This window comes from Symphodus melops, assembly GCF_947650265.1.
Source record: "Symphodus melops genome assembly, chromosome: 6".
NCBI classification, from domain to species: domain Eukaryota; kingdom Metazoa; phylum Chordata; class Actinopteri; order Labriformes; family Labridae; genus Symphodus; species Symphodus melops.
In genome coordinates, this window is record NC_136696.1 from 12,166,186 (window position 1) to 12,194,076 (window position 27,891).

At 41.7% G+C, this 27,891-nt stretch overlaps 1 protein-coding gene across 1 annotated transcript in view; it reads right to left on the bottom strand.

Annotated features, from left to right (window-relative positions):
* Positions 1-5,826: 5,826 nt before the first annotated feature.
* Positions 5,827-27,891, bottom strand: part of ldlrad3 (low density lipoprotein receptor class A domain containing 3) — an 82,257-nt gene continuing 60,192 nt past the window's right edge. The window contains exons 5-6 of the mRNA XM_079345794.1: positions 8,387-8,792; positions 5,827-7,861 (exon numbers count right to left, since the gene is read on the bottom strand). Of these exons, the coding sequence (XP_079201920.1) occupies positions 7,657-7,861; positions 8,387-8,792 (611 nt within the window). The 3' untranslated portion in view covers positions 5,827-7,656. The remainder of the gene's footprint in view (positions 7,862-8,386; positions 8,793-27,891) is intronic.

Sequence of the window (27,891 nt, forward strand, 5' to 3'; positions counted from 1 at the left end):
GGCTTAGTTCTTTTTACTTCAGGTTGCTGTCTTCTCTTCTTATATGGAAGGAATCTTGTAAAAGACTTTTTCTTTTTCTTTTTGTGCTATCAGACATCAAATCTGTGCTCCAGTAGCCTTGCAGTCGAGTGCACATATCACACAAAAGTCAAAGGTGTCTTTGATGTCAACTTAAATCTTTCACTTTATCCATCTCTTTCTTTAAATTTCCCTGCAGATGTTCACCCAGCCCCTCCCTCCTCACCTGAGTCTTACTGTTCCACCTCGCAGAGCGTCAGTGGTCAGGCAAGCAGAGCACAGTGAGCTTTGGCTTAAGGGCCCGTTGAGTCAGGAGTTCAGGGGCCCCTACTGCCCCCCAGAGGGAGTGCCCTTGGACGCAAGGGGAGGGACGGGGCGGCCCTGTTTGACAGCTCAACACACAGAGTCTGCTGGTGCCCAGGGGGCCATGGAGGGGGCCAAACTATATGGCTTTAGATATCACCACACCCCGGGTCCATCCCCCCCCAGCCTCCTCGCTGTTGTTCCTCTGGAGGAGAGGGTGTGTTTGCAGGAGAGACAAGGCGAGAAGAGGCAGGGCCCGAGACAAAAGACCGTACTCCGGCCAGCACTGTTCTGCATGGTAGCGGCTGTATTCTTCTCTCCTCTTTTTTTTTTGCCTTTTCTTTTCTTTGGGTTTGCTGCCTTTGTGGGGACGTGATGGAGGCTGGAAGGGGGGGGGGCAGATATGATGGATGGAGCTCGGACTGGGGGGCATGGTAGAGTTTAAGGGGGGTTGCGGGGAAGACAGGGATGGAGGGGCCCAGTGTCGTGCTGCCTGTCTGAGAGGAACGTGCGAGGCATGGGGTGGCCATGGGTGGTAGGCGGAATCAGGACAGAGGGGGTATAGTTTCTGTGTTGTGTGTGTTTCAGTGAAGAAGTGTGGATGGAAATGGGAGAGGTGGGGGGCATAAGTTATTGTGAATGGAAGAGTGTAAGGGATGTGAGGCTCCATGCAGGATGTGTGAAGAAGAAGGATGTTGCTGCGGGAGGGGGAATTTGTGAGACCAGGAAAAATAATCGTTTTTTAGCTTTGTGGGGGATCCAGCTGCTCTGATGAATCTGCAAGAAAAGTTCAAGACAAGCAGACATGCTCTGATGTCTGTAAATATCGGCAGTACTGCAAAAATGTTGCATATGGAGCACTTAGATATATCGTAATAAGGCATCTGATGATAACACAGAGGTAAATCTGGAAATTGAAATGCAAACAAGTCGTGATATTCTCCAAAGGAAATGAGTAGATATCATGTTGATACGTTCTCCTGCTTTAATGTGTGTGTATTTCTGTGTGTGTGTGCTGCCATATTGGGCGCTTCTGAATGTGGAGCTCAATTCTCTGGGGTGAAAAGACAGATGAGGGTACAGAGTTGGGATGGGGCGACTATATTTCATCACAGACAGTATAGAACCAGGCCTGGATAAATTGTTTAAAATAATCATGGTATCGCCCTACTCCTTACATGCAATACCACACACACAGCTCATGACGCTGTCATCAATTCTGAACCCTCACTCTGCTCTTTGTTGCTCATATTTCTTTTGCAAACAACAGAATGCTGAGAAATACTAGTATTCCTTGGAGATTAGCCTTTCCCTTACTGCACCTTGCACTTTGGAATTTCCTCTCAGCAAATCAATGACAGTCGGCCTCTCGACTAACTTCCGTCTCCCACTGTCCACCTTGCAATGAGGAATGTCCTAATCCATAGGGCTATATAAGCAAGTGCTTATAACCCCAGGAACCTCTCTCAGCCATTTGCATGAAAATATCAAACCCCCATTCACTGAAATACCTTGCCTGATGAGTTAATAATTCAAATTAAATGTTATGTCAGGTGACCTTTTAATAGCAAAATATGCTGTTTCTGATACTTAATCTTTTAAAGCAATTATGTCTAAATGAGAGTTTGAAATGCTTTACATTTTTGTCATAGTCCTTGAATATCTTTTCAAGTATGATACCACGAACATACCAGCCCCACTGTAGTCCATCCGATTAACTGGGGGGTCTTTGTTGGTACATACAGACCACCTGCTGCATGACAAAATCCCCCTATGCCACACTTTCACTTTCCTCTCATCAAGTAAAATAGCAGAAACATCACAGACAGGGACACAAAAACAAACGACAAAAAGGAAACCAGAACAGACGCCAATCTTCTGCCCATCAAATACCAATGAGAGCTTGGCAACCTGCTGGCATCCCTCTGGACCAATGAGATCAGTATCTGGCAACATACTGCTTGTCCAGTAGCCGGCAGCCTGGTGACTGTCACCCAGTGCCCAGAGAGAGACATCCTCTGAGGGCTGGGACAAAGGTGGCCGGTCCTCAGGGATTATCCATTAGCATGCTACTCTGTGTGTTTAACACTGGCCTGAATGAAAAGGACAAGAGCCAGCACCCTGGTCTATTCTTGAGCAGGGAAGTGTTACTGTTTCAGCTGCTAATCCCGTCCTGACTTATGCATATATACGCATACATGCATAGATATGAGATGATTTTTTTTGGTTCCATCGGTATGCTCACTGATTTAATGACAGATTTACGTTTTTGGATTACATTTGCAGTACAATAAATGTATTTGCATGACTATTTAAAGCCTAAATTCTACCTTTTCCTCAGTCTCCCTATAGGCACTGGCTGTTCTTTAGAACTTGTATTGCTCTTTTAGTGGTTATCAGACTGCGACATCCACTGGGTCAGGAGGAAAAAATATATACTATTTGTTATCAGGTAGGCTGAATTTGTGATAAGGGCGTGAAAGCACGTCATAAATCACATTAAAAGACAGAATGAATGCATATTTTTCATGCAGAAATTCAAAACCCAGCAAGACAGATGTTGAAACCAGTCAGGTTGACTTTGCTGCTGGTAACTTATTCAGCTAAACAAGCTTGTGTCTCATTGGAGATTTAACTCTGTATGTGTGAGGGTGTTTTGCCTTTTCTTGACCAGTGTTTTCCTAATGATGCGTAAAGACGTCTGTATGGAAATGTGTATTTGTGAATCTTTGTGATTTTCTTCAATGATTGTGTGCATGTGTTTGTGTGTCTGTGAATGTGTGAGTTGCTCCTCTTTTTGCTGCTGTGTGTCTGATTATGTGCTCAGACTCGCTGGCTGGTGGCTGATAATAACACAAGAGGCAGTGTGTTTGTGGATCTCTTAGCCGAGGAGATTCCCACCGTGCTCAGCGTGTCTGGGCTCTGTGTGTTTTTGGGGTTGCACGCGTGACTCCGCCAGCTGTTCTATTCTCCAGTTGGCCCCCGCAACCCTGCCCAGCCCCTGTCCCTCGCCGACCCCTCCCTCCCTCAGAGGCCTGCTCTTCATCTGATAAGGGTTGCGCTGGCCAAAGCCTTAGCAGTGCTCCTCAGATCCCCTCAGAGCTGCCCCATGTTAACAATACACCCTCCTTCCCCTCCACACTCGCACCATTTACATGTGAAAACATGGGGTCTTATCTCCAGTTCACTGGAGCTATGGCACCACAGCCAAGCCAGTGTGCATGTTCATTTTTTGTGCAAACGAAAGTGGCCTCCACTGAGAGCTGCACTTGCAATGAACACGCTCTCGTATGTGGCTAAATCTTTTTTATATCCTGAGTTGAGCTTTATAGCTCTTCTTTTCCTGTAAAGAAATATTATCTTTAACTACACAAGCACATTAAATATAAAAAAATCTCAAGAGCCTAATTCAGCACTAGTTGAAAGAATTAAGGACTTATTGTCAGTGGGAAATTAGACAGCTTTATCTCACTTGCACTGAATCCAATAGCTAACGGCTTTGCTAATGCTGAATGAAAGAGCCCCAAGAGAGGGAAACTCGTCCCTTTGAGGTATCTACTGGAATATTGCCATGGTGTCCCTTAGTAGTGATCCTCATCTACATAAATATTAATGTAACCACTCACCTCACTACCATGGCAGCCTGTTTTCACTACACCTCCTCTTCCTTATTGTCATCTTTTGCATCATCTTTGCATATCATGTGGGACAAAACTAGTGGAAGTGCATCCTCTGCTCCGGCAACACATTTTCCAACCTATGTACACATTTCAATCTGCAAGTTCACCAGCTGCCGGGCAGACAGACAGGACAGGCGGCAAAAAGAGAAGTGTGCAGGCTTTTAATTAAACTCTGTGTAGTTAAGGGCTCGGGCTAAGCAAACATGGGCCTCCAGCTTCAGAGTTTAAGATGAGGGAAAGGACCTAATGTTGGACGAGGGGTGAGGGGTGAGAGGGAGGGAATATGAGAGATGTGTGAGTGTGGGAAGATAAAAGATGAGCAGGGCAGGATAAAGGACTATTGGGAAAAAAGGGGCAGGTAGAGGGGCCCGGCCTGTGCAGTCAGAGATGCTATCACATGTTATCTGATGTATCATAATGTCATGCGGATATTAGGGTGGGAGGGGCAAGGAGACATGACGGGTTTTGTGGGACATTACAATGAAAGGGGACAATTTGTAAGGAGACATTCATTTATATATTCCTATGTGTCAGTACAGATGTAGATAGTTGTCATGAATCTGAGATATATGCAGATCTTAGCCTGAATGCTAAACTATTTAGCATATCAGTATTACCAGCCTCTTTCAGAAAATCTAAATGCAATGCAAGTTTCTTTATGAAGCACGATTCAAACCGTGTATAAAGCAATTCAAAGTGCTTTACAGAACAGAGCGTTGCAAACAGCATTACAGGAGACAAGACATAAACATGACACATTGAAATACAAAATATATAGAAATCCAAAAGAAAAAAGACGTGAAGCAAACATAATGATACAATGTGATTCAACTAAAACAAATGAAATAGTAAAAAAGTGGGGAAAAGATTCAATGTACGAGTCAATTACATACAAAATACATTTGCTATAATTAGTGCAGCAGCGTAGCAAGACTCAGCTCAGCTTTTTTTGCAGCTGCTGCTGAGTTTTATTGTTTGTGGTGACACCCTGACATCTGCTGGTGGAAAAACAAACTGCAGGCCTCTGAGTCTGGAAGAACGACACTGTAGGTCTCTCAAAAGCATTCAACAAGTAAAAATTACATCAAGTTTATAAACCTCTCCAAATAAGTGTAGGTTTTTTAAAAATTGATTACAGACTTCAGGGGAAAATATTGTCCCTTTTTTAAATTTTGGAAGTGTTATCCCCTGCAGCAACAACATTGTCTATTCAGTGTCACATCTTTCATCTTTTCAGTTAAATTGAATTAAATGTTTTTGTTTGAGCATTATTCAAATGTATCCCATTTACAGAAAACCAGTTGATTTAAGAGAAGCTAAATCAATAAGTTCAATTTGAAGATGTATAACTTGTTTCCTTATTTGTCCCTTGACACCCATGTAACCTTGTGAAGACCTGCAGGCTGGGAACCCCTGAACTAAACCACCTTTATATAACTAAAAGTATTTAACCCTAGATCTGTTAACACCCTAATGGCAGAAATACACTGCATTTACTGAAATACTTTTGTCCAAAGTAATGGTACTTTTAGCTGATAACACTTCCTCTTGGTTCAGTCATTTTTCAAATGTAGGACTTTATTTTATAATGTTGCATCCTTGGTGGTTCTCCTCTAGCAAAACACTGAATACTTGTTTCTGTCCATCCAAAGCGCTGACTCAGAAGGCGTCTTCCACTTTATTACATGTGGATCTGAGATCCAGGATTTGTGTACGCAGCACTGGAGGAGACTTTGCAATAACCATATTGTACGGTATATTAGTTTGCTGAGAAATATAACATTAGATCTCCAGGAAGACTCATATACACACACGGTCACAGAAAGAATTTTATATTACTTTTAATACACAGAATACAAGGGATAAAAAGATGGGCAGTGTCACTGACATGTGAATGACAAAGCTCATAAGATCAGAAAAATGGAATTCAATCTTAAACATTCAATGAAACTAAACAAAGATCAAACAGAAGAGACACTGGTATAAATTTCATCCTGAGAAATGTTTTCCAGTTTTACAGCAAATAACATTGATAATGTTTTACCCAATAAACCTTTGCATATTTGAATATAATAACGCTATAAACAGCTGGGATAGAAAATCAGTCCTTTGGAGGGTGATATCCTTTTGCTAAGGTTAATAATGGTTATCTTTGGTTTGATTGTTTTTCTTGTGCCGTCTCTGGAGAAATGTTGAGTAGGAATATATTTACACATTTATAGCTCACATTAAACTCTACTTTTAAATAGATTTCTTTACTTTCCCTATCTCCTATGTACAGTGTCGAACAAAGCACTTTGAAATGAACAAACAGTCAAAATACAATACAGGTAGTATATGTATAAACACAGATCCTTCAGATATGGATTTCATCATTCATTGCCTAATACTACGGAGGAGGATTTTCCAGAATGACACAAAACTGGAGGTATACACATTACAAACTGTGACTCAAAAAATGAACTATCTGATCCTAGATCAGATTGAACTGAAATGTGTGGCTGCATATGAGTAATATGAGTACAGGCAGCTGTTGTAGGCATTGTAAATCAGTTGGTTTGGTATTCAAACTAATCTTGTACAAAGGCACTAATGACTAAACTGATAGAAAATAAGGCCACACAAACGTTTTGTATTTTCTGCCTAAAGCACAAAGATTATTTTTGAAACAAAAATATTACAAACAGTGTTTCTTTGTTTCAACAGAGGTGGTTCTTTTGATCGCAGGAATGATTGATGATGTTCACCTTGAATACATAAATACTGCCTTTGACATTGTTTTGAAAAAACTTAGTGGTCCTGTTCACATTTTTTTATCTGAAACACAATGACAACAAGAAATACTGTGAAAAACACTGTAATGAAAGCAAAGGACTCGTCCTGCTCGTTTAGAAAAAGTGACCTCTGGGTTTAGTGTGAGGTACGACAGAAGAAGTTACTAAATGTCAATGAGATCATATTGTCGACAAAAAAAAGGTTTTCCTCTGACTGCTTTGTGTGTAACACAGCTGCATGTTCCTGTTTGACTGCTCTCACTCTTATACAACAACACTGAACTGTGTTTAAGTATATCAAGTTTATCACAAGTAAGGCTGCAAAATGTCACTGTTAAATAATCTAAGTACACATAGTCATGAAATGTAGAAGTACCTCTGAACAACATAGAATGTATCTAGCAATAAGGAGATCTTACAAACCCCACTTTGGAAACAAAAATACTGTTGTAAGAAAGAAGGAGTGAGTGAGAAGTGGAAATGATAATACAGCTCCACAAAAAGCAATGATCATGTCAGATGCAAAGAACATGTAAAAAAATGGCCGTTTTCTGGAGATTGCGGTGAAATGTATGTATCATTCTGTACATATTTTCTTCAAGGGAAGCCCAATTCAACGGTTTTTGTCAGTTTTTAAGGAGTAGTGCGACCATGACACCACCAGAGGGAGCCTGCATGTAAGCTTAGTCCTGCAGGACAAAGCTCTTCCAAGCACAGTGTTCTGAGAGACGATGTGCAGGCAGCCAGTTATGGCCTCTGCAGTCACTTCGCCCCTTCTCCTCAGCAGGTCTTTGTTCCAGACTGTCTTGGCTTCCCGTGGACCTGCAGCCCGGTCCATGACTCCGACACTCTTTGAGTCTTCAGAGTCTAATCGGCAGTGGCTACAGCCGGTCCGACTCCCCTCTCGGGCTTGCACTCTGCTGAGCGCCCGAGGCCACAGTTCTGGTTGTTGAGGGTTCAGAGGGATGTGCTGCGGGGCGGCTCACAGGTTCTTGTGGGTCCTCGTACAGTGGCAGCTCACCCTCGGATGGAAGCTCCCCATCCAGGAGGTACGGAGGAGGAGGGAGATCAAACCAGGGAGGCCGACTAGAAGAGAAAACAGGGGAAACGGAGAAGAGGACAAGCATGATGTCAGGGCTGTGAGCTATTACATAAGGACTTCAATGTGATCATAAATTTATAATTCTGAAACTTTTCAGAGAGACTGTTATTTTTATTAAGGACATAATTTTCCACTCAATATTATTGAGTGTTGCAGCTAATGCTGAGTAGCTTTCTGTTCTTCTTCATTCAAACTGATTAGTGATCAGCTCATGAAAAAGTAAAATTCAGCTTGTGTTTAATAATTAATCAGCTCCAAGTTGATGACAAATTAACTGATCGCAAACTAGACATCATTAAAAAAAACAGCATGACACAACTGCTCACTGATTGGTGGGATATTTAACGTTTTTAATCACAGAGGTGTCTGTGTGTTAAATATGTAATATAGATGTTTCTTCACTAAAGAGACAACTTCAATTCTCTACTTTTTTATGGTTTATCTCTTCATGGGTGCAGATAAAAGATTTGAAATCCTTATGTAGCCTTGAGAGCCAACATTTCCCTGACCTGACATCCAGAACGGCTTGAGAGTATGACGGAGGTGAGTCCATGGAGGGGAGTCCAGAAGGATAGAGAGTCCCGGACAGCAGCTGCAGCGCCTGAGATGTTGAGCGGTACTGCCCTGCTGTGGTGGGAGAGTCAGGGGAGAGACCTGGACTTCCTGCGTGGACGTGGCCTCGGTCTAATATGACAAGGCGGGACAGCAACAGCGGTTGATGGTGGTGATGGTGATGCGAGCTCCCTCTTACGCCTCTGGGCAGCAGGACGCTTCGCTTCCTCTGGTGATGGAGCACAAGCGCCAGCAACGCCACCACCAGGACGAAGATGACAGCGCTGCCGATGACAGCGTAGGTGATGCTGGGGTAGTAGCGTAAGCGGTAGTCCAGTGTCACGAAATCCTGTCCTGGAGCTTCTGTGAGGAAGAGGAGAGAGATAATTGGCAAACTATAAATGGGTATGTAAGAGGTTGGAGAAATGTAATGTAGGATGGTAACGATAAAAGGGATGAAGATGAGGAGGAAGAAGAAAAATGTTTGATGTAATTGAAGGTTGTGGAAAAAGGGAGGATGAGTTGTGGAGCTAAGGGAACAGAGACATGAATATGAAAGAATAAATTGTATTTCAGGTTCATTCTGAATTGTGGTCTGTGTGGGAAAAAAAAAAGTGTTTCACAACAAGCAGAACAGCAGTCAGTCTCCCAGGAGCATCCATGGACAAAAAGCAACAGAGCATTCTGCACAGAGGCCTGAGTTTAAAAGTAGCAAGCTCACCCTTTATTATAAACACAAGTGAAGGAAAAGAAAGGCTAAATCATTCTTTAAGAGGGCATAAAGGCTTACAGCAGTTTGAGATAAGGCTCGACTTGGGTTACTGAACATTGAAGATGGGGGGGAGGCAGAGGAACACCGGGGGCTGTCACAGATTACCATGTTTGTCACAGGGGGAAAGGGGATGTCTGCAAACTACTTAGAGAGCCGAGGCCAACAGTTTAAAAAGAAAAAGAAAAAAAAAAAACAGGAAGCAGCCAACTTGCTGCCTGAAATGAGGAAAGGGACTACTGTGATTCCAAAGAGTGGTGCAGCTTATTATTCCAGATGGGATAAGGGAATAGCACTTAAACATTTCCACAGACTGATAATACAGAGTGAGAATTTCAATCAGGCGCTCGGGTTGAGGCTGGTGTAAAAGATGTTTCTGCTGCTTACCGGCACCCCAGTACTGATGTACTAGGGAGAGTGGAAGGAATTGTATTTACTACACAGCTAGATGCAGCAGGGCTGTGCTAATGAGAAATGCGCTACATAAAAGTATTTTACAGCTGCTGTTTGAGTTTAAATTACAGAAATGCCTCGGGGGGCTGTAAAACATCAAACCTCTGTTTCCCTCGTAAAAAGTTCAAAACACTCACTGGATTACTTTGTGTGTTCTTTGGTCAACATTTCTGTGTTGCATCTTAAAAAAAAAAGAAAGAAAAAAAAGAAAAAAAGAAGTGCATTAGCTCCTATATGACACCTTAAAGAACTCTGCCCTCTGTCCACGAGCCATCGCGAAGATAGACGAGGATACTGTCCAGAAAGCTACCCAGAAATTGCCCATTACAAAACATCTCGAGGCTGAATCAATAGTTTGCAAATTTGCTTCCATCTGTAAGGATTAGGTCCAGAGAAAAGTGCAAAGCAGGCAGAGCCTTTTGGAGCTTTTTGAAGTATTCCAGTCTTACTTAGACTTACAGGCTCTTTGGGGATATTGCGTTTAGTACAGAGTGGATATTCCCCCCACATGAACAAGCTGAAGCAACAGCGCCCCAGAGAATTCAAGGAAATGTGCACAGCTTCAAAAAGAGTCGACTGGAGTGACCCTGTGATATTGAGTTACATGTCTGATCTACAAAGTATTATGTGAAAGAAAACTCCACTCTCAGATTCCCTAAAGATTAATATACTATTTATATGAACTGGGAATCAAATCACGCTTTAATAGAGGTCACAATGTGTACTTAAAGGAAAGGTTACACATCTGAGATCGGTAACATCACTGGTACTCGTTCTTGTACAGTAAATATTAAGCTAAGCTAGGCTAAGCTAAGCTACGCACTAAGACTGCAACAGAGAGGGTACAACAGTGAGTTGGCTATGTTTGTTAAATCTTTAAGTAACTTGACTTGTGACCAGTGTTATGCTGTTGGATAGCTCCTTCTTAGAAACAGTGAATTTCTGTTGTTTCTATTTATTAGCAACATTTTGAGACAACTGCACCCCTGGAATAGATTATGTATTTTCAAGAATAAAACAAAAAAACCAGAATGTTTCTATTCTTTTGTTTGGTGGACAGACTACAGAACCTGACTATGACATTATTAATGAGCTCTCTTAAGGCGGGTAGTTTCCACCTCTGGCCAGTTATTGCTAAGCTAACCCGCTGCAAATGTTTAAGTCATGGATGTACTCTCACAGCACCAAGCATCCATTAAGAAAAGAGTGTTGGGGGTACAGGTACCCACAAAGCTGGATGTCAGAGTATCAGGGTGTGAAACACAGTAAGTGGGTAGCGCTAGCAGTAAGTAATCATTAAAGAAGGAGAATTTTTCCTGAACTTGTTTTCTTTTTTTCCAGACTCAGTGCTATATGTTTCCTGTTAAGCTGACCTTGAAGGCCTGTGGGAGTCTTCAGCAGTGTGTGTGTGTGTGTGTGTGTGTGTGTGTGTGTGTGTGTGTGTGTGTGTGTGTGTGTGTGTGTATGTGTGTGTGTGTGTGTGTGAGCAGTGAGCACACATACTGTTGAATTCCCTAACAACAACTAGCCTGGCATACAGCCTATTTACGTACCAGTGTGTAGTCTGGGGGCCCCATAGCTTAATTAAATCTAATCTAATTCAGATGCCCCACCCGCCCGCTACCCCAACCAGCCACCAGCCAATAAAACAAGCCCTCCTCGACCCCTCCCTTGTGATTTAAAATTGGCCAGTCCTTCACGCTACCAATTAATTATGAACTGGACTCTCAGCAGAGAAAGACCAAAACAAAGATGAATTATTTCCATAATTACCAAGTACAAAAAAAAACACCCCTCAAATAAAGAGATCCCACCACTGCCACCCTATGTGGCCTATCAGGTTTCAGTGTAGTCCTCTGGGAGCAGAAAAAGCACACACAAAAGGAACTCATAATGCTGCGACACCAACAATGGAAGCCTATTCGCTACATTAGAGATAGAGGCCTGAAAGGCTGTTTCAAATCACACAGGAGATGAAAATACAGCGAGAGAAAGAAAGGGAACTGAAGCGAGCTCTTTTTCTGTTAAAGGAGAGAGGTCCTGTGTGGGACTGCATCCCCCCGAGTGTGTGATTCGTGTTTCAGTCCATTGTGAGCTCTTATTTGTAGATAAGGCACATAAGGTGTGATCGGCACATGAAAACATAGGTGAGGGAGTCGCACAGTAAGAGGGGCAACAGATTGAAAAGGAAAGTGCTCACAGCAGAACTTCACAGGTGAATGCACATTTTATGTCAGTTTCTATCAGGACGTTTCTGCTGGTTTCTGTCTCACCTTTGGTCTCTATCTGTAATTTCACTTTCTTCAAAGGATGGATTCATACATCAAAGTCCTCAGTCTAAAGCCAGGATGTTGTGTTTAAGGTGCATGAAAGGGAAGGAAAGGCTACACAATCAAAACTCTAATCTAGACTTTTGAATCCATCTTCCACACATCAACACGTCTGAACATATCAACCCTTAAAGATGAAAACTAGTAAGGAAATCACCCCTGAAATTTTAAATGAAAAGACCATCATTCTTTTGTTCTGGATCCAAACTTTTACAGTCACCATAATCTTTTCTGACTGGTGTGCTCAGTACAATACAACACAGTGCTGGGTCTGACCAGCATTTCTGTAAAAAGTGACTTTGGACTAAATCCGTTGGTTTAAACTGTCAAGATCAAAGCTGAACATCAAACAGACTTTCCTGTCGAGTCAAACCTGACATGAAAGTTATTTCCTGCTGTCGACCAAAAGCAAATCCGCTTGGACACTATTGACCTCTGAAGTAATGTCCAGAGCGGACGCTACCAAAACCAAATTGCATTACTATTGAAATGGATACTGTAAATTCCTGCAGCCAGTCAGGAATCATTTAAAAAATAGATCAAATGAACTTTCAGGGAAAGATTGAATCTTTTAAAGTGAGGTTATGGGAGGTCAACAGTACAATAAGTGTATCAGAAACAACACATTGAGAGTCAGCTCGGCCCCTTTATTGAGAGACTGGACGGAGTGCTTACATGTAAGCTAGGTTATCGCTGCATTTCAGAAAACTTGACCTAAAAAAAGATTTACTTCATCTGGCATCAGACACTTAAGTTTGAGCACTTAAACTATTGGGGTGCTGGATAGCAAAGTAGTTATCTCTCGTGCCTGGGTTTGATTCCGTCCTGCGGTTATTTCCAGCCTGTCATTCCTCACCTTCTCATACCTATTTGTGACTCTTTCCACTCGATGAAGTCATACCAAATGCAAAATAAACTTAAACTATACCCATGAGACATATAGCTAATGCTCTATCTGCATTCTTTCTAATGACCAACAGGGGGCAATGTTTTGAGCATGAAAAAAGACAAAAAAGTAGCTCTTATTTAACAAGATATGAAAATGATCACACTACTGAGTTGATTTGTTACCGCAGTAAACATTTTCCTAATGAGGATCTGGTCTCAATCTCTATGTTGTAGCAATATTTACATTTAGCCATTTAGGGCATGGGGTGTCGTCACGAACACAAAGTGACTTTCTAAGATTGAACACAGCTTGAATAGTAAAGAAATGCACAGTAACCATGGAGATAACAGTGTCTAACATGAAGCTCTTTATTTTAGGGCTCAGCTTCAGAGAGTATATCATCAGTTAGTGGTTCATTTTAAGTTTTGGCAAAGGGGAAACATACATTGAACGTTTGACTGAGGGAAACATATTTGTTTGGAACATAGTGTGCCCTGTATATATTTTAATATTGTAAAAATAGGAGCCTGGGATCATAGAGGCCTAAGGTCATAGATAAACTCTTCTTTTGATAAGACTCTGCTTTGAATTTCAACATGAAAGCTGTTGATGGATTTTTGACACTCTCGGACTTTGATGCTGCTCTGGAAAAGGAAGAAACAACATTTGTTCATTTGAAATGATGTACAATCTTTTCTCCATTGAAAAAAGTTTTATCAAAATAAACAATTAAAAAAACCTTTGCACATCTGTCTCACAAGACAGGTGCATAGGAGACCAATAAACTCCTGCACACTTGTCTAAAAACAAACTTGTCTTGGTAACGTTTTTGTACAAGGCCTTCATCAAGCAAAACAAAAACAAAAAACAAATGGCCACAAAAATGAGCCAAATCCACCAAAAATAATTTCCTCGACCATTTATGTGCTCTAAAATTTTATAGGAATTAACCTGAAGTTTCTTGTTGAGGCAATAAACCCACCACCAGAAAACTTTGGCACATCTTTGGGGGTTTACACTGTCTACACATTGACATACTTCTGCTGAACATTAGTAACCACGTCCTGCATTCTCCCAGTGACAGTTGGCAGCTGTAACAGTGTTTCTATAATGTTTTCACCAACTCATAAACCCTCCATATGTGGAGTGTTGGGGGGGGGGGGGGGGACACACCTTACAACTCACCCACTTTAATTACATCAGAGTGCCTTCGCCCCTCCACCTCTTCTCTTCTCCACTCCTGTGCCTTTTGTTTCCCCTCTCCTCTAATGCATCCCTCTTCTTCTGCCCCTGCTCCCCTCTTGCTGGTTATTTACAGTCATGGAAAGTGCATGTACCCTGCTTTTATGATATACAACTACTGCACTCAGCCTGGATTATACACTCCATAAAATACTTATCAACAGTAAAAACCAAATCACATCTCTCTCTTTCAATCTCTCCTCTTTTCAGGAGGTTCTCTCTTTCACAGATTCATTCTCTTTCTTTCGTCCTCTACTACTTTCTTTTGTTGTTGTTGTTACATTTAATTATAGAATAGAATAGAGGACAGAATTATAAGGACAGAGAGCGGTCACAAACAGCACTGCAGTGGACAGAGGAGACATGTTTATAAAGAGAAAGAGAGAGAAACTACAGTATTTAGTGTATCATGTGCAAATATCTCAACCTCTCTTTCATAAACTGAGAAAGCTGCTCCGCACACAATTCTCCAAACCAGCCTTAAATCTATTACAAGAGACAGAGCAATACACCTCCTGCTGTGTGCCTTCAGGAACAGAAACACATTGGATCTCTTTTTGTCTTTCTCTCGTCAACATTTTTTTGCCATCGTTTCTAAACCTGGCTCACTAACCCTAATTTCTTTTGGCAGCTTTCTATTTTTGCCTCACTGTGGTATGAATTAAAGAGTACTTCAACTTTTCCTGGCCTCATCAGGGATTCAGGACTGACTCGCTGAGGTCATGCTTTTACAGAGACATATTTCCCTGGACTATCTTATTGGCCTGTTTCAGCGTCTTAACATGGATTCAATTACCTGTGTTGTGAAGAACATAAAGACGACTCATAGGTAACAAGAATCGGAAAGTATGTCTCCAAGTTAATTGAGTTTCTGCTTACAGGTCGTCCAACAGAACAAAGGCACAGAGCAGACATATTTTTAATTGTGTACTTAAACTCTCTGGATACATAGACTGTGTAAGGTCCACATGACAGTTCCAAGAAGTGGAGCCAACCCCCCCCCCCCCCCCCATTAGCTTACCTTCAGATTGAAGAAGCCAACGCTGCTTTTTGTGACTCCCACAGGCTGCTCATGTCACAACATACCCACATCCAAAAAAGGTATCACATTAGTATAGATGAAGAAAGTGTCAGCTGAAAAGTAAGTGCATTTTCAAATGACACTTTGGAGAGTGTAATGCTTCTTTTAATCTAAATAGCACACTCGTAATATCGAGGCATATCTGCAATAAAATTAGCAAAAACCGATAGTCACCGTATATGCTAATATCAGCCAAAATAAATGGATTTTTTATTGTATAATTCATGAATAATGAAATGAATGTTTACACCAAGAAACGTTTTAATCAAATTAATTGTGAGAGCTACAGAACAAGATGTACTGTAACAGAACACTTGGGGGAACACATACACGGCCACAAACAGAAAATTGTATGCAGCTACTGAAGCAAAGTGAGGACCAATGTTAGCGCACAATGGGCTATTGAGCATGCAGTGATTAAAACAAGCTGTGAAGAAGCTTTTTGTCCGTCTTTAATCAAACTATGCTGTAGATCAACAACAGGCATGCTGCACGGTTGCTGAGATACAAATACATTCCTTTATCCGGATTGGCTACCTGCCGCTGAATACTCTGACTCAAAAGCTATCAGGATGTAGGCTCTTTTTTTTTTTTTTTTTTTTGAAGATGAATGGGCAAAATAAAATGAAAAGAAATGGAGTTAATAAAATGACTCCACATATCTAAACTGCCACACGTTTAAACACCTCTGAAAAAAGGGAATAAAGATATGTCTCTCCCCCCTCTGGCTCCTTCCTGGGGGAGAAATAAGATCTGCACAGATGTTCTGTACTTTCCCTCTGCACTGAAGACACATTTCATATTCACAAAGTGCCATCTCTAAAAGAGTCCAAATTGGGGGTAAAAGTAATCATCCTCTGACTCTCTGCATTCCTGGGTTTGCAGCTCCGTGTGGAGTGAGCAGTAATTTCCCTTATTGCAGAGTCACTTTGTTTGACACTAATTACAGGTGTGCCACTGTTGGCATCCTCACGCCCACATCGACAAGAGTAATCAAATAAGAGGCCGAACCGGTGACGAGCCCTGCCAGCTCAACGCTCAGTCAGTAAGTCAGTATGAGCGAGGAGACCAAGGGAGAGGAGGGAAAAATGTCCACTAGGGGGCAGACTGTTCTCATATCTGCACCGAAAGTCCTCAGTCTGAATGAAACACACACACACACACACACACACACTTACACTTCATCCCTAAGTATTGGGCAGGCTTCCAAAACAGGGGGAGGGCCAGCGCTGGGTTGAGTGGTGCATGGGTTTGGGGGGCCATCTGGCTTCAAACACCCTCAAACAGTTTCACACACGTGCAATTAACATACTCTGCACTTACCACACACACACATTTGTGTGAGAAAACCATACAGAAAGTTCATCAAAAAGTTCAGACACATCCACGCACCCACACGTTCACACACACACACGTACGCTTGAGTGAAAAACAGCAACACAAACAAAAATGCAGAGATCCTTTCATCCTGTTCCAGGGTGAGCTAACTAAACCCACGCCACATGGTGGGAAAAAAGGGGAAAAACTACAAACAGTAACTTGTGGTTTGTTTGGTGCAATCTCGTCAGCAGAGAGGAATCGAGAGGGTGAAAAACAAACTCATGAAAGTGACAGTGGTGGCTATGGTCACAATAAACTTAGCTTGAAAGGATTATAAAAGTGAAACTATTCAGCTTTTACTGTTTCTCTGACCCAATTCACACCTGCAATTAAACTGAAGTTTGCATCACATATAACACAATCACTCCACTGCTTTTACTCCCTGCATTAGGTCTGTCTTTGGGTCTCTATTCTCACTGCATTAATAGTTTGGTCACATTGTTTATGCTCACTGGTGAGTAAGAAGAGGGCTCTGAGGTTCATCTATGCCAGGGGTGCTCACACTTTTTCAGCATGGGAGCTACTTATAAAATGACCAAGTCAAAATGATCTACCTAATATAAACGTGCAAAACATATATTTAGAATTTAGCTCTATACCTGTATATTAAGTGTTTGGTATAGGTTGTGGAGAGAGAGAGAGAGAGAGAGAGAGAGAGAGAGAGAGAGAGAGAGAGAGAGAGAGAGAGAGAGAGAGAGAGAGAGAATGACTCTGGCCTTTGTATGTAACTGGGTCCTGGTCTGTCTCATCCTCTGTTGAATTTTTTAAAATTAAAAGTCCAAGTATACTACTGAGTCATGATTACTGATTACTTTAACTGTAATGCCATGTTTAGTTACATTATTACTTAATCCACCCAAATAATATTATTGATGGATAATTCATACTGTGACTGAACATGATTAACAACTGATTAACATGGCCTTGAAATATTCCGATTCATTGCATATCCTTCCGTTTTCCAGCCTAAGCTACATTTACATCTATTTTTTTTATCTGTTTCATCTGTAGGCTCCTTCACTATGTTTCTCATTCTCTTAGCTTATTACAGTTCTCACCTTTCCTCCTCTTTACCTGATGATCCTCTGCCTTTCTTGCTGCAACAAATGATAACTTGATTGATGCAGCCTTTTAACACTATGTTACATATTTTAATATTCATTCAGCAAATACAGTCACATCGCGACCGTCTTTACTTTCGGTTTTAATGAAACGAAACTTAAGAGGAAAATACGGAGGCGCGGAGCACTGAGCCGTTTTTTTTCATAGTAAGGACGGACGATAGGCTGACGTCTTCTTTATAATGCTTTGCGATCTACTCACACTGCCTTCGCGATCGACTGGTAGATCGCGATCGACGTATTGAGCACCCCTGATCTATGCCAACACAGAACATGAAGGTGAGGTGAGGTTGCTGTATGCACTCTGCACCGTTTCCTTAGCCAGCATGCCCTCCAAAAAAATAAAGTTTTAGGTTTAACAGCAGTCTTATTCTGCAGTGACCCTTACTGTTTAATGTTTTGTCGTCGACTTTGAGATGGGATTTGGCTTTTTATTTTTTTTCCTGGTACTTCATCTTGGAAGGTAGCAGAGCAGAGCCAGTTTCTACTTCTAATTCATGAATGGACACTGACTAATGTGATCCAATCACTCTGCCAGCTAGATTAAGTCCGGAGGTGGTCCAGCCCATCCAGGCAAATACTGATAGTGTTCTTCCATTAACAAACTATTTTCTTTACCTAGATAAGGCATCCAGATACGGATCAAACTTGAATTCCAAGCATAACGGGGCTCTTCTTCTTCCCATTGTAAGTTTGTGTTCTTATCATTGCACTCAGGAGGCATAGTGTCTGTTTGTGTGCCTTACCTCACTGATGAGACAAGAAAACACTGAGTGACTCCTACTGATCTTTTCTTTTCAACTCCAATGTTTATGTTTGTCTATCTTTCAGAGCCCCAAAAGCCCACTTACTGTATGTGCTTCCTTTTTGTAAAAGTACATTACTGTTAAATCCCCAACTTGCGACCTCTGACAACAAGATTTTATTGTTGTAACGAAACAATACTTTAAGGGTATAAAAAGGCAAAAAAAATAAATAATAATCTTTAAAAATACATTTCTATTTTTAAAATCTTTGTTGATGATGGGACTGTGGTTAGAGGAGTGGAGGATGACATGCAGCATAGCATCGAGGGTGGGATTCGTACCTGTGTGGCCCGCTATAAGAGGACCAAAGCCTTAGTACATGGGACGCCCAGCTTTCTTGCATTTTACCATGAAGATAAAGTGTATAATAATGAGCGGGCTTTTTATACATTTTAATGCAATTAAATGAAGCTCAAGCTAGCTATCAGCTACTTCTGATAAACTGGTGCCAATTCAGCGTAACATTTTCTTTTATTTGACTTCTTATGTATTGGCGAAACATACTGCTAACACAGGTATTGTATTCCTACTAAGAACAGCAGATAGACATTTCACTTTTAATCAGAAATCAGTGAAAGTGGAGAATGAAATGCAGGAAAGGAGCCAAAGGTTGAGATTTGAACCCGCTACCAGCGTCACCACTTTTTTACCAAACTTGTCGTTTTCGCATAATTGACCAACGTCATTGCACATTGCAAGTTTTTCATGCAGGCCTAGCTTGTACCCGACTGTGTGATCACCCTTCTTGTCCTGTGTTATGCTTTATTGTTTTCATCAACCTTCAAACCTCCCCCCCTAGTGAAACATAAGAGATTGACTGAAGCTGCTCTGCTAAGCCACGCCGGGAAGCACAACATGTGAACTGCTCAGTGACAGGATGGTTTCAGATCCCTCCGGCACCCTAGTATTAATATTCATGTCCCTTGCTGTCACCCTGTTCCTTTTGCCGTGCCCTGTCATGTACAGTACGTCTGTTCTTGTTAGCTTGCACACAGAAAGAAGGAATTAATGTGCAAGTGCTGTGTGTGTAGTATCCTACAAGCCTGCCTATCCTTTTTTCTCATTAAAACTTTGGCAGGTCTATATGGTTTCATTGAAGGGAGCAGTTAATGTACCTCCATATTTGTATTTTCCTATATCTTTAATAGTGTCCTTCCGTCTGTGTATATATCACCCAGTGTGTGCGTGTGAGTGTTTGAGAGGAGCTTTAAGGAAGAGAGGTTTTCATGCTTCATCGGGCCTCTATTTGCCTGTCCTGTAATAACTTGTCCGCTCCATTGCTTGCCACTATCAGACCCCCCCATAACACTCAGTCAAAGCTTACTGTGGGCTGCTGAAAGAGTGGAGGGGAGCTGGGTAAGAGTTAATGGATGACTTGTACATCTGGACAACATTGACAGAGCAGCAGTAGGAGGATAGATGGGAAGGACGGTAGGGTTGAGGGGCAGGTGAAGGGAAGACAGCTGATTAAGCCACATCAGCAGAAGGGTAAAATGTGTTTTATAATAGAGAACAAGGTTGGACATAAGACAAGAACTGTGGCTGATCAATAGAAAACCAAGGTTAACCCTTTAACCCTTTTTTGGTAAATTCCATATATACACATTACATATGGCTACCGTTCTGCACCTCAGTAAGTTTGAGAAGCATGTGATCCTAACTCAGATAATCTGCTATTGTGGCATTTGAACCAAATATGGTAACTTCATCAATGTTTCTTTTTCAAAAGGAAAATAAAATGTTTTAACAGAAATAAACTTATGTTATGTCCCTCCAAAACACTCTGAGGTTGAAGTTTTGAATGTTAAAGTGTTTCAATGAAGGGTTAAAGTGACTTAGCCATGTAAGGTGCCAGGAAATAGTAAGTCCTTGAATCTGGAGTCATCATTGAACCTACTAAAAAAATAATAAATTCAAAGTCAAAGTTCTAAAACTTAAGGACCAAATCCTTCGTCATTAAAGTGAACGTGAGCTATTCAGCTAACATGTGTTTGTTAATGTTTTCCTCATGCTAGAATCATAATCACTCTCAGCTGTCACGTTGCCTTTATATCAAAGCTGTAAAATCGCAGTAACAACAAGAGGGCGAAGAAGAACTGTAAACACAAAGCAGCTGTGTTCATGACGTGCAAGCAGATCGCAAGGGTTACCAGCAGAAAGTCTATGGTGGTGCACCAATCGAAGGGAATAAACTTGACAAACTCTCAAGTCTCTCCACTCTCCCACTCGCTCAAGCTGAACACTCCTGATCATTTCCTGCTGCATTCTCACAACAGCTCACTCTGACTTACATTGGGGAAAAAAAATATACCAGGAGCTAGCCAGAGAAAGTCTGGATGAAGTCTGAGTGGAAAAATTCAGCTGTTTGCATTTAAACACAAAGACAGTAGCTCATTATGAAATCTTCAGGGTTTTTTTTAGGAGTTATGTGCAAGTTTGAAAAAAGGTATTAGTTCAGTGTAGTTAAAGATTGATCTAATGAATCCAACTTTTTATTGCAGAATTAGGACATCTCCACTCTTTTGTCCCTTCGAGGGGGGAAGTAAAACGATCAACAGAACCATGAGCCCATCATGACAAATTTCCTGAAGGTGCGAAACATACAAAGACAAGACTGTTAAAATAAAGTGGAGTGTTGGTGCTGGTGAGTAAATATTGGAGAGAAAAGAGAAACAGTTGCTCCTGCAGCTCCAAACGAGTGTCATAAAGGTATGTTCATGAATAAAGGGCTTTGAATGTGTCTGAGAAGAGATGCTATGAATAACACTTTTACTTGGATCACGGAAAAACAGACTCGCAACAGAGAGGTTCGTCACTCATCCTTCTTTTTGTTTCATGTCTGCTTCCACTGAGGCACAGGAGTGGGAGTTTCAACTCTTTTTATTTTTTAGAAACACTTTCACTGAATCTAAAGGATGGGCTATTTATTTTATGTTATTTTTTTCGGGAGGAAGAGAGAGAGAGCGGGGAGGAGGGGGAGAGTTTGCTTCGGATCGTTTGAGAGGCTTTCACTGCAAGCCCGTCCCACCAAACCTGACGGACACGATCGCCATGGCAACTGTTCTTTGGGGCTGAAAGGTGAATGAGGAGAGGGTGGGGGCCAGCCTGAGAGAGAGTGGACAAAAACAGAACTCATATTGGACGCACGCACCCGAACAGATTACGCCTAAAGCCGTGATGTGATGAAGATGAGTGATAAGACTGTGGAGATTAAGAGTCCTATTCAGCCCTGTGTGCGTTTGCAGGTTTTTGGATCCAACCAGGCTCCTCAGGAGAGGACAGGAGACTATAAAAAAAACTGTAGCCTGCGGCAAGACTGACAAAACAACAGGCAGTCTGACAAACAGGAGTCACAGAGGAGAGACACTCTCTCATCTGACAGCCTCAGTGACAACAAGCTGATATGGGACAATTGACTGTGGAGTTGAAATTGGTTTAGGTGACTAAAATCTTTCATATATGCAAAATTAGCACTAGTTGGAGTTTTATGTTGAAGGGCAGATCAGGCTGACATTTACAAAGAATTATGAGGTTAATAAAGCTGAATGTGAAAAAACACAGAAAGTGAAAATTTCATCACAGCTTTTTCTTTTTTTTCTCCATCTCTGAAATATATTTGTGCCAGGAGGATACTTGATCACATAACAATGTGAAGGATATTTCTGTGTTTAAACATTTTCTGTTTGTCTTTCGAGCGGGAGAAAGCGAGAAAAACATTATAAACAAATGTGGACCGAACATAAAACCCTAAAAAAATCTCTAGCCCCTTTTACATAGCCAGTTCAACAACATGCCCCTTACATCTTGCCAATTTCACAAAGCTGAAGTCGGCATGGCGATGTCGTCCTGCTGCTGCAGCATCTTACACAGGAGTCAAAGTTCACGTCAGAGTGTGCAGAGTGGCACTGTTTATCTTCCATCAGCACTTTCTTTTAATACAAACGTGGAGCTCAAGAACTATGATACAGAGTCAAGAAGCTAAACAATAAAACATGATGAAAGACTGTGTAAGATGCAGAGGAGCCTAGGAGGGGAAGAAGAGGACAGGTTGATGGGCAAATAAGAGTTGTCACAGGACATCATTGGAGGAAACAAAATTATAAAAAAGCATCCACTAAAGGCGAAATGCTATTTAAAAAGCACAGCCCTCAAATCAAGTACGACGACAGGACTGGACATTAAAAGTCATGTAGTGAAGTACAACAGTGAGGGGTTTGCTGTGTTATCTACAGGGTTACAAATGAGCAAGAATACAGAGACACAAATGCCTCTTTTATTCTACTCACCATCTATTCAACTTTCAAATTCAACTGCAACCTTTGTTTCACAGCTCTTCGAAGCATCAAGGGTGACAACAGGAATTTGAGTTGAAAAGACTTCAGGAAAAAAAAAACCCCTAAGCTTTTTACTGGAAAAAAAGCCCCATCAAAAGGCATTTCATAAAGTACAGATTTTAGAATTGAGTGGTGGCTTTTAATGTTTGCAGTCAGACTGTCTTCTCAAAGCATGCACGAATTGAGATGTTTAATGTTATTGTATATAACCCATTGTGGGGAGTGATTCTATATTTGACCTTGCTTGACCTTCACTAATACATGCGTTGTGCACACATTCACAGACATTCCAACAACAGATCCCAGGGAGGCTGGTGATATGTCCCCCCCCCCCCCCCCCCCCCCCCCCCCCGGAAGCAGCCTATATACCATATTGGGCATTAAAAGGATAAAACCACCTTTCCAGGACCAGAGGAGAGCTATGCTCGCATCCACATACTCTATTGATAAGATTAGTGTGTGGTTATTGCTGCTTTTTTTTAACTTAAGTGGTAAAGCTTCCTGTGTAGATGTCGGTTTTATTGATCAGAGAAGTGGCAGTTAAGCTGTCAGTCAGTCTCGGGCTGCCACACACGGTTCCCCCTGCAGACTGTGTCCCAAAGTGGCTCGGTGGTTGGCAGTCCAACAAGATGAGATTATAGCAGGTTTAAGAGGCTGCTGTGTTGCAGGTTATTGTATCAGCGCTGACATTATGTCACTATGACACATAAAGATGCAGGGTCTGTCCCTCTATGAGGCTCTCATCCATGCAGTATCATGGGCTGTGAAAAATCAACTTGTGTATCTAATTTCACATCTTTTTCAGTTTGTGTAGAAAGTAGCAACACCTTGAACAGAAGGCTTCAATCCCAATTTTTTATTTTTTTTCATTATTCCTGGAAAAAAGGAATACAGCAACATTTCAGCATGCGTCGAAAAGTCGAAAAGAACTTAATGTTCCCGTTTCGAAAACACAAGATAATTTCACACGATGAATGTTATCACAGACGCGGAATACTGAGGATAAAAGTGTCAAACAAAACCCTTGCGTTTGATTTTCATGGCATTACAAGGAAATGCTGCAGCTTTCACTCTGACTCAAAACTGCCCACTCACACACAAACATGCATGAGCACACAGCCACAGTGCATTCCTCGTGATGACTTTTTCTACCGAGGAGTTATGGCAACAGGAGGCTGTGTTTCAGTGAGAGCGAAGTTCCAGCTGAAAGCATTTGATTTAGTTCTCAGAGTGTATAGCTCATAGTTTAAACAGACAGGACTAACTGAAGGTGTGTTGAGACCCGCTGCTTAATCACAATGCCAATGTGAACACCTGTAGAATCCGGCAGGTGTTTCCTGCCTTGATTTGTATTTCACACGATGAGGTTTGTAATTGTATCACTGAAACCACTTAAGAGTTAGCCTTTATGAAACCTGCCAACAAGAGATTGTCACATGGACTGTCAGTTTGCTGCAGAATACGGCCTGCTGAGGAAAGACAATAAGACACAGTATGGAAATAAACACACACACACACACACACACACACACACACACACATTAACCCCTGCATTAGCATTCTTAGTTCACTGTTTACATGTGGGCTCTCTGTGTTCATCTATCAGCATGCAGAAAGGCCATAGGTCGGCATGGACACCCTGCTCCAGGCTTATCAGTTAACGGTACAGTGAGCAGCGGTCCACTTTATCCTGGCAAAGCCACGCTACGATAAGTCTGAGCTCAGAGAGCAAAGGGGCAAAGGAATGTCAGGCTAAAAAATCTGGCTTCAGATCAAGTAGGATAAACTCTGTGAAGACACACACACACACACACATCCACACAAACATGGCAGAGCAAAAAAACCCCACACACATCTGAAAAGAGTGTGCCATAACTCCATGACTTCCCTTCTGCCCTATTGTTCTTCTGGTTAAGAGAACAGAGTAAGAGCCCTTTAACAATGGGTCTGGTCAGGCTGGTGTAAGCATGCAGAGCGTCTTTTATCGGAGTCAAACAACAGGACACAGCCCGCTGCTGAAGGTCAATGGCCTCTGCACCTATTTATCTTTGTGTTCAGCTATAGTATAGAGGACTCAATCTCCTCTGCCTGAGTGATAAGAGGTGCATGGAGCAGCATGTTCACATGTGCATCGTGTCCAGATTCTCTCCGAGCGTGACGGTCAGCATCAAGGCAGCGTGGGCAGATTGGGACTCGGAGCCTGAAGGGAAACCTGCGCCTTGAGGTCAGAGATAAGGTTTTTCCACAGAGATACGCGTTTGAACTCTTGAACCTTTTGAGATTTCAAGGTGGTGCCAACCAGAGAAGAAATGTGTTACCGTGCGGTCCGAATGGACCGACGAGGAGCTGTGCTGACTAAAAAAAAAAAAAAAAAAAAAAAGAGCCGGGAGCTGCGGAAAGCATCCCAGCAGGAGTCTTAGGTTTGCCTCACCAGAAGGTACGCTAATATAAGTGTGTCACCATCTCTGTGCTCTCTCTTCTGCATACTCCCTGGTTATTTTTTGATCTCAAGTCGTCTCTTGTTTCGTGTCCTCCTTTCGCTTGCTGCGCCTCCATTTGCATCTTTTTGCGCAGACAGGGAAACGCAAAGCTGGAAATAGGTGCCTGACGACTTCTTGAAGACCAAAAAGATGATAAAGATGTGAGGAGCAGCACCCTTTGGTGCATCTCCCTTTGGCTTTTTTTTTTTTTTTTACTCAACAGCTTAATTAAGCGAAAGAAGAAACGAAACCCCTCCTATCACTGAAGGGCAAGACTTTATCCCAACAAAACCAATTAGGATCAATAGCTCTAAAATCAATTATGCATGAACTGTAGTATGTGTGCTCTATGCACAAGAGCCCTGTGGCTTATTGGCAGTGGAACTCAGAGTGTGTTTAACCTTGTGTTTAACATAAAGGCACATCGTTTTTTCTCCACATTTTGCAAAGCTTTCTTGGTATGTTAAGCTTATTTCATCGCTTGCATTCACACCCCTCACAGCTTTTAGTTTTTTTTTTTTTTTTCCATCTTTATCGACGTTCTTTACTTACTTTGATCACTAATAGCTCAATGCGTGTTTGTTTTGCTTTCCCTCCTCCCACATGTCGCCTTTCCCTTATCAAACAATTCAGCTTCTTTCTGCCAGTCGCTCCTTTAAGCCTTATTCTCAGCAGGGGCTTCTTTTAATGGGTGAGACAGCCGCACTAATGTCTTCCTCCAAATCAACAACAGCACGCAGCAGTGTATGTTAACGTAGGCTTATGCTGCATCATCTCCAACATAATGACTCAAGTCCATGCCCCCTCTCTCTTGCACTATGCTTTTGAACACGTACATATTCATGCACAATTCCCTCAATCAAGCTCCAAGTTAGGCATGCTCACGCATACTGTGTTAATGCAGAAACACAATCTCACCCACACAGTCACAGATAAGACAGACCACACATCGAGCTGCAGCACACAAGGCAAGTGAGTCAACTTTCTGCTGGTCTAATTAATAATGCAGCTCAGAGCTGTGTGTGATTTGCAGCCCGAGGGTGTCGTATGATCGTGTGTCAGGGACTGTGATTATTCAGCATAGCACAGGGGCTGTGTGTTTAGGTACAACTCTAACAGATAGACAAGTGAACAGGAGCGCAGACATGGAAACACAAATGAATTGAGGTGAATGTAATAATTGCTGAATTACCAACATACTGTGTGCTGTATGTGGTACTCTTTTAAAATAACCGCTGTCTTTCACAAGTATACGTTTTGACACATTCTTGGAAAGAAAAAAAACGTATTACAAGGAAGAAAATAGAAGTCAAAGACAATCTCAACGATGATTATTGATGATATTTCTCTGATTGCAAGCACAGCTTAAAGTTTTCCCTGCAGACCTGAAGCGCTGGAAGAGGCTGCTTTGAGAAACTAGGCTAGCAACTATAAAGCATTACTTGAAAGCCGTCCCTCAGGAATACAGCCAGTTGGTCTAAACATCTATTGTGTATAGTCTGCAAGGAAATCGCCTATAGCACAGGCCACACAAAGAAAAGGCAGGTATATTTCACAATAAGAAGACTCACATTAGTGTTGTGTGAGGTGCTAAAGCAGGTAGTAAAAGTGACACATTTTCACCATGGCAGACAAACCTGAAGAAAGGACACTGGCTAAAGAAGTGTGTGGATTTCTGTCTCAGTTAAACATGAAGAGAAACCTTTTTTTTTTTTTTTTTTTTTTTTAAAGACTGTTATAATCCTGCAGTTTGAGGAAAAGGAGAGCAGCCACCTGCCTTTAAGTCAAGATAAGTGTCAGCTTATCAAGATGACAGCTACGTCTGAATTTCTCAAGGAGGGCAGCATTTCACTCTATTTTCTTATACCTTAGCAGAGTTAGCCACTTGTACATTTTCTTGTTCAGCAGCTACTGTATGCTGTGTGAACGGGTTTAAAATGCACAAGATTTACTGGGGATCAATCAGCTGATGCCAGAGTCTGAGGTATTAGTCGCCCTGAAGCAACTTCAAATTTGCAATAATCTGGATCAAGGCATCTTTCGCTTCCCCGTAACATGCACTCAATGTCATACACAAATACAAAGCTTTTCATGCCTCATCAACATTATTTCATAGCGCTCATCAAGCATGATATGTAGTGGTAATTTCAAATAATAACAGTGTATGTGTGTTTGAATAGAGAAAAAAGGGAGCACGGTTTATACAAAGTCACAAACAGATAAGAAGCTTTCTTCCAATTATGTTTGCTTCAACGTAAACACTAACATCTTTGAATGTTTGAATAACCACAGAAAACCAATATTGCACTTTTAAAACAAGGTTACAACACTTACCTGAAGGCATCAAATTGTAATCAGCGCTACTTACTGTATATTGCTACATGCTTATCTTAGTCCCAGAAAAGCCTGAGATGTGTTTTTAGATAGAAACTCAAGCAGTGAAGAAGATAATAAACCAGCAGCAGACTCAAATATTTCTGCTATATGCCATACTGATAAGATAGTGATAAGAAATCTCCATTAATCAACGTTCTGAATGGTAAGCTTGGTGCACTTGATATACTTCCTGCTTTCTGT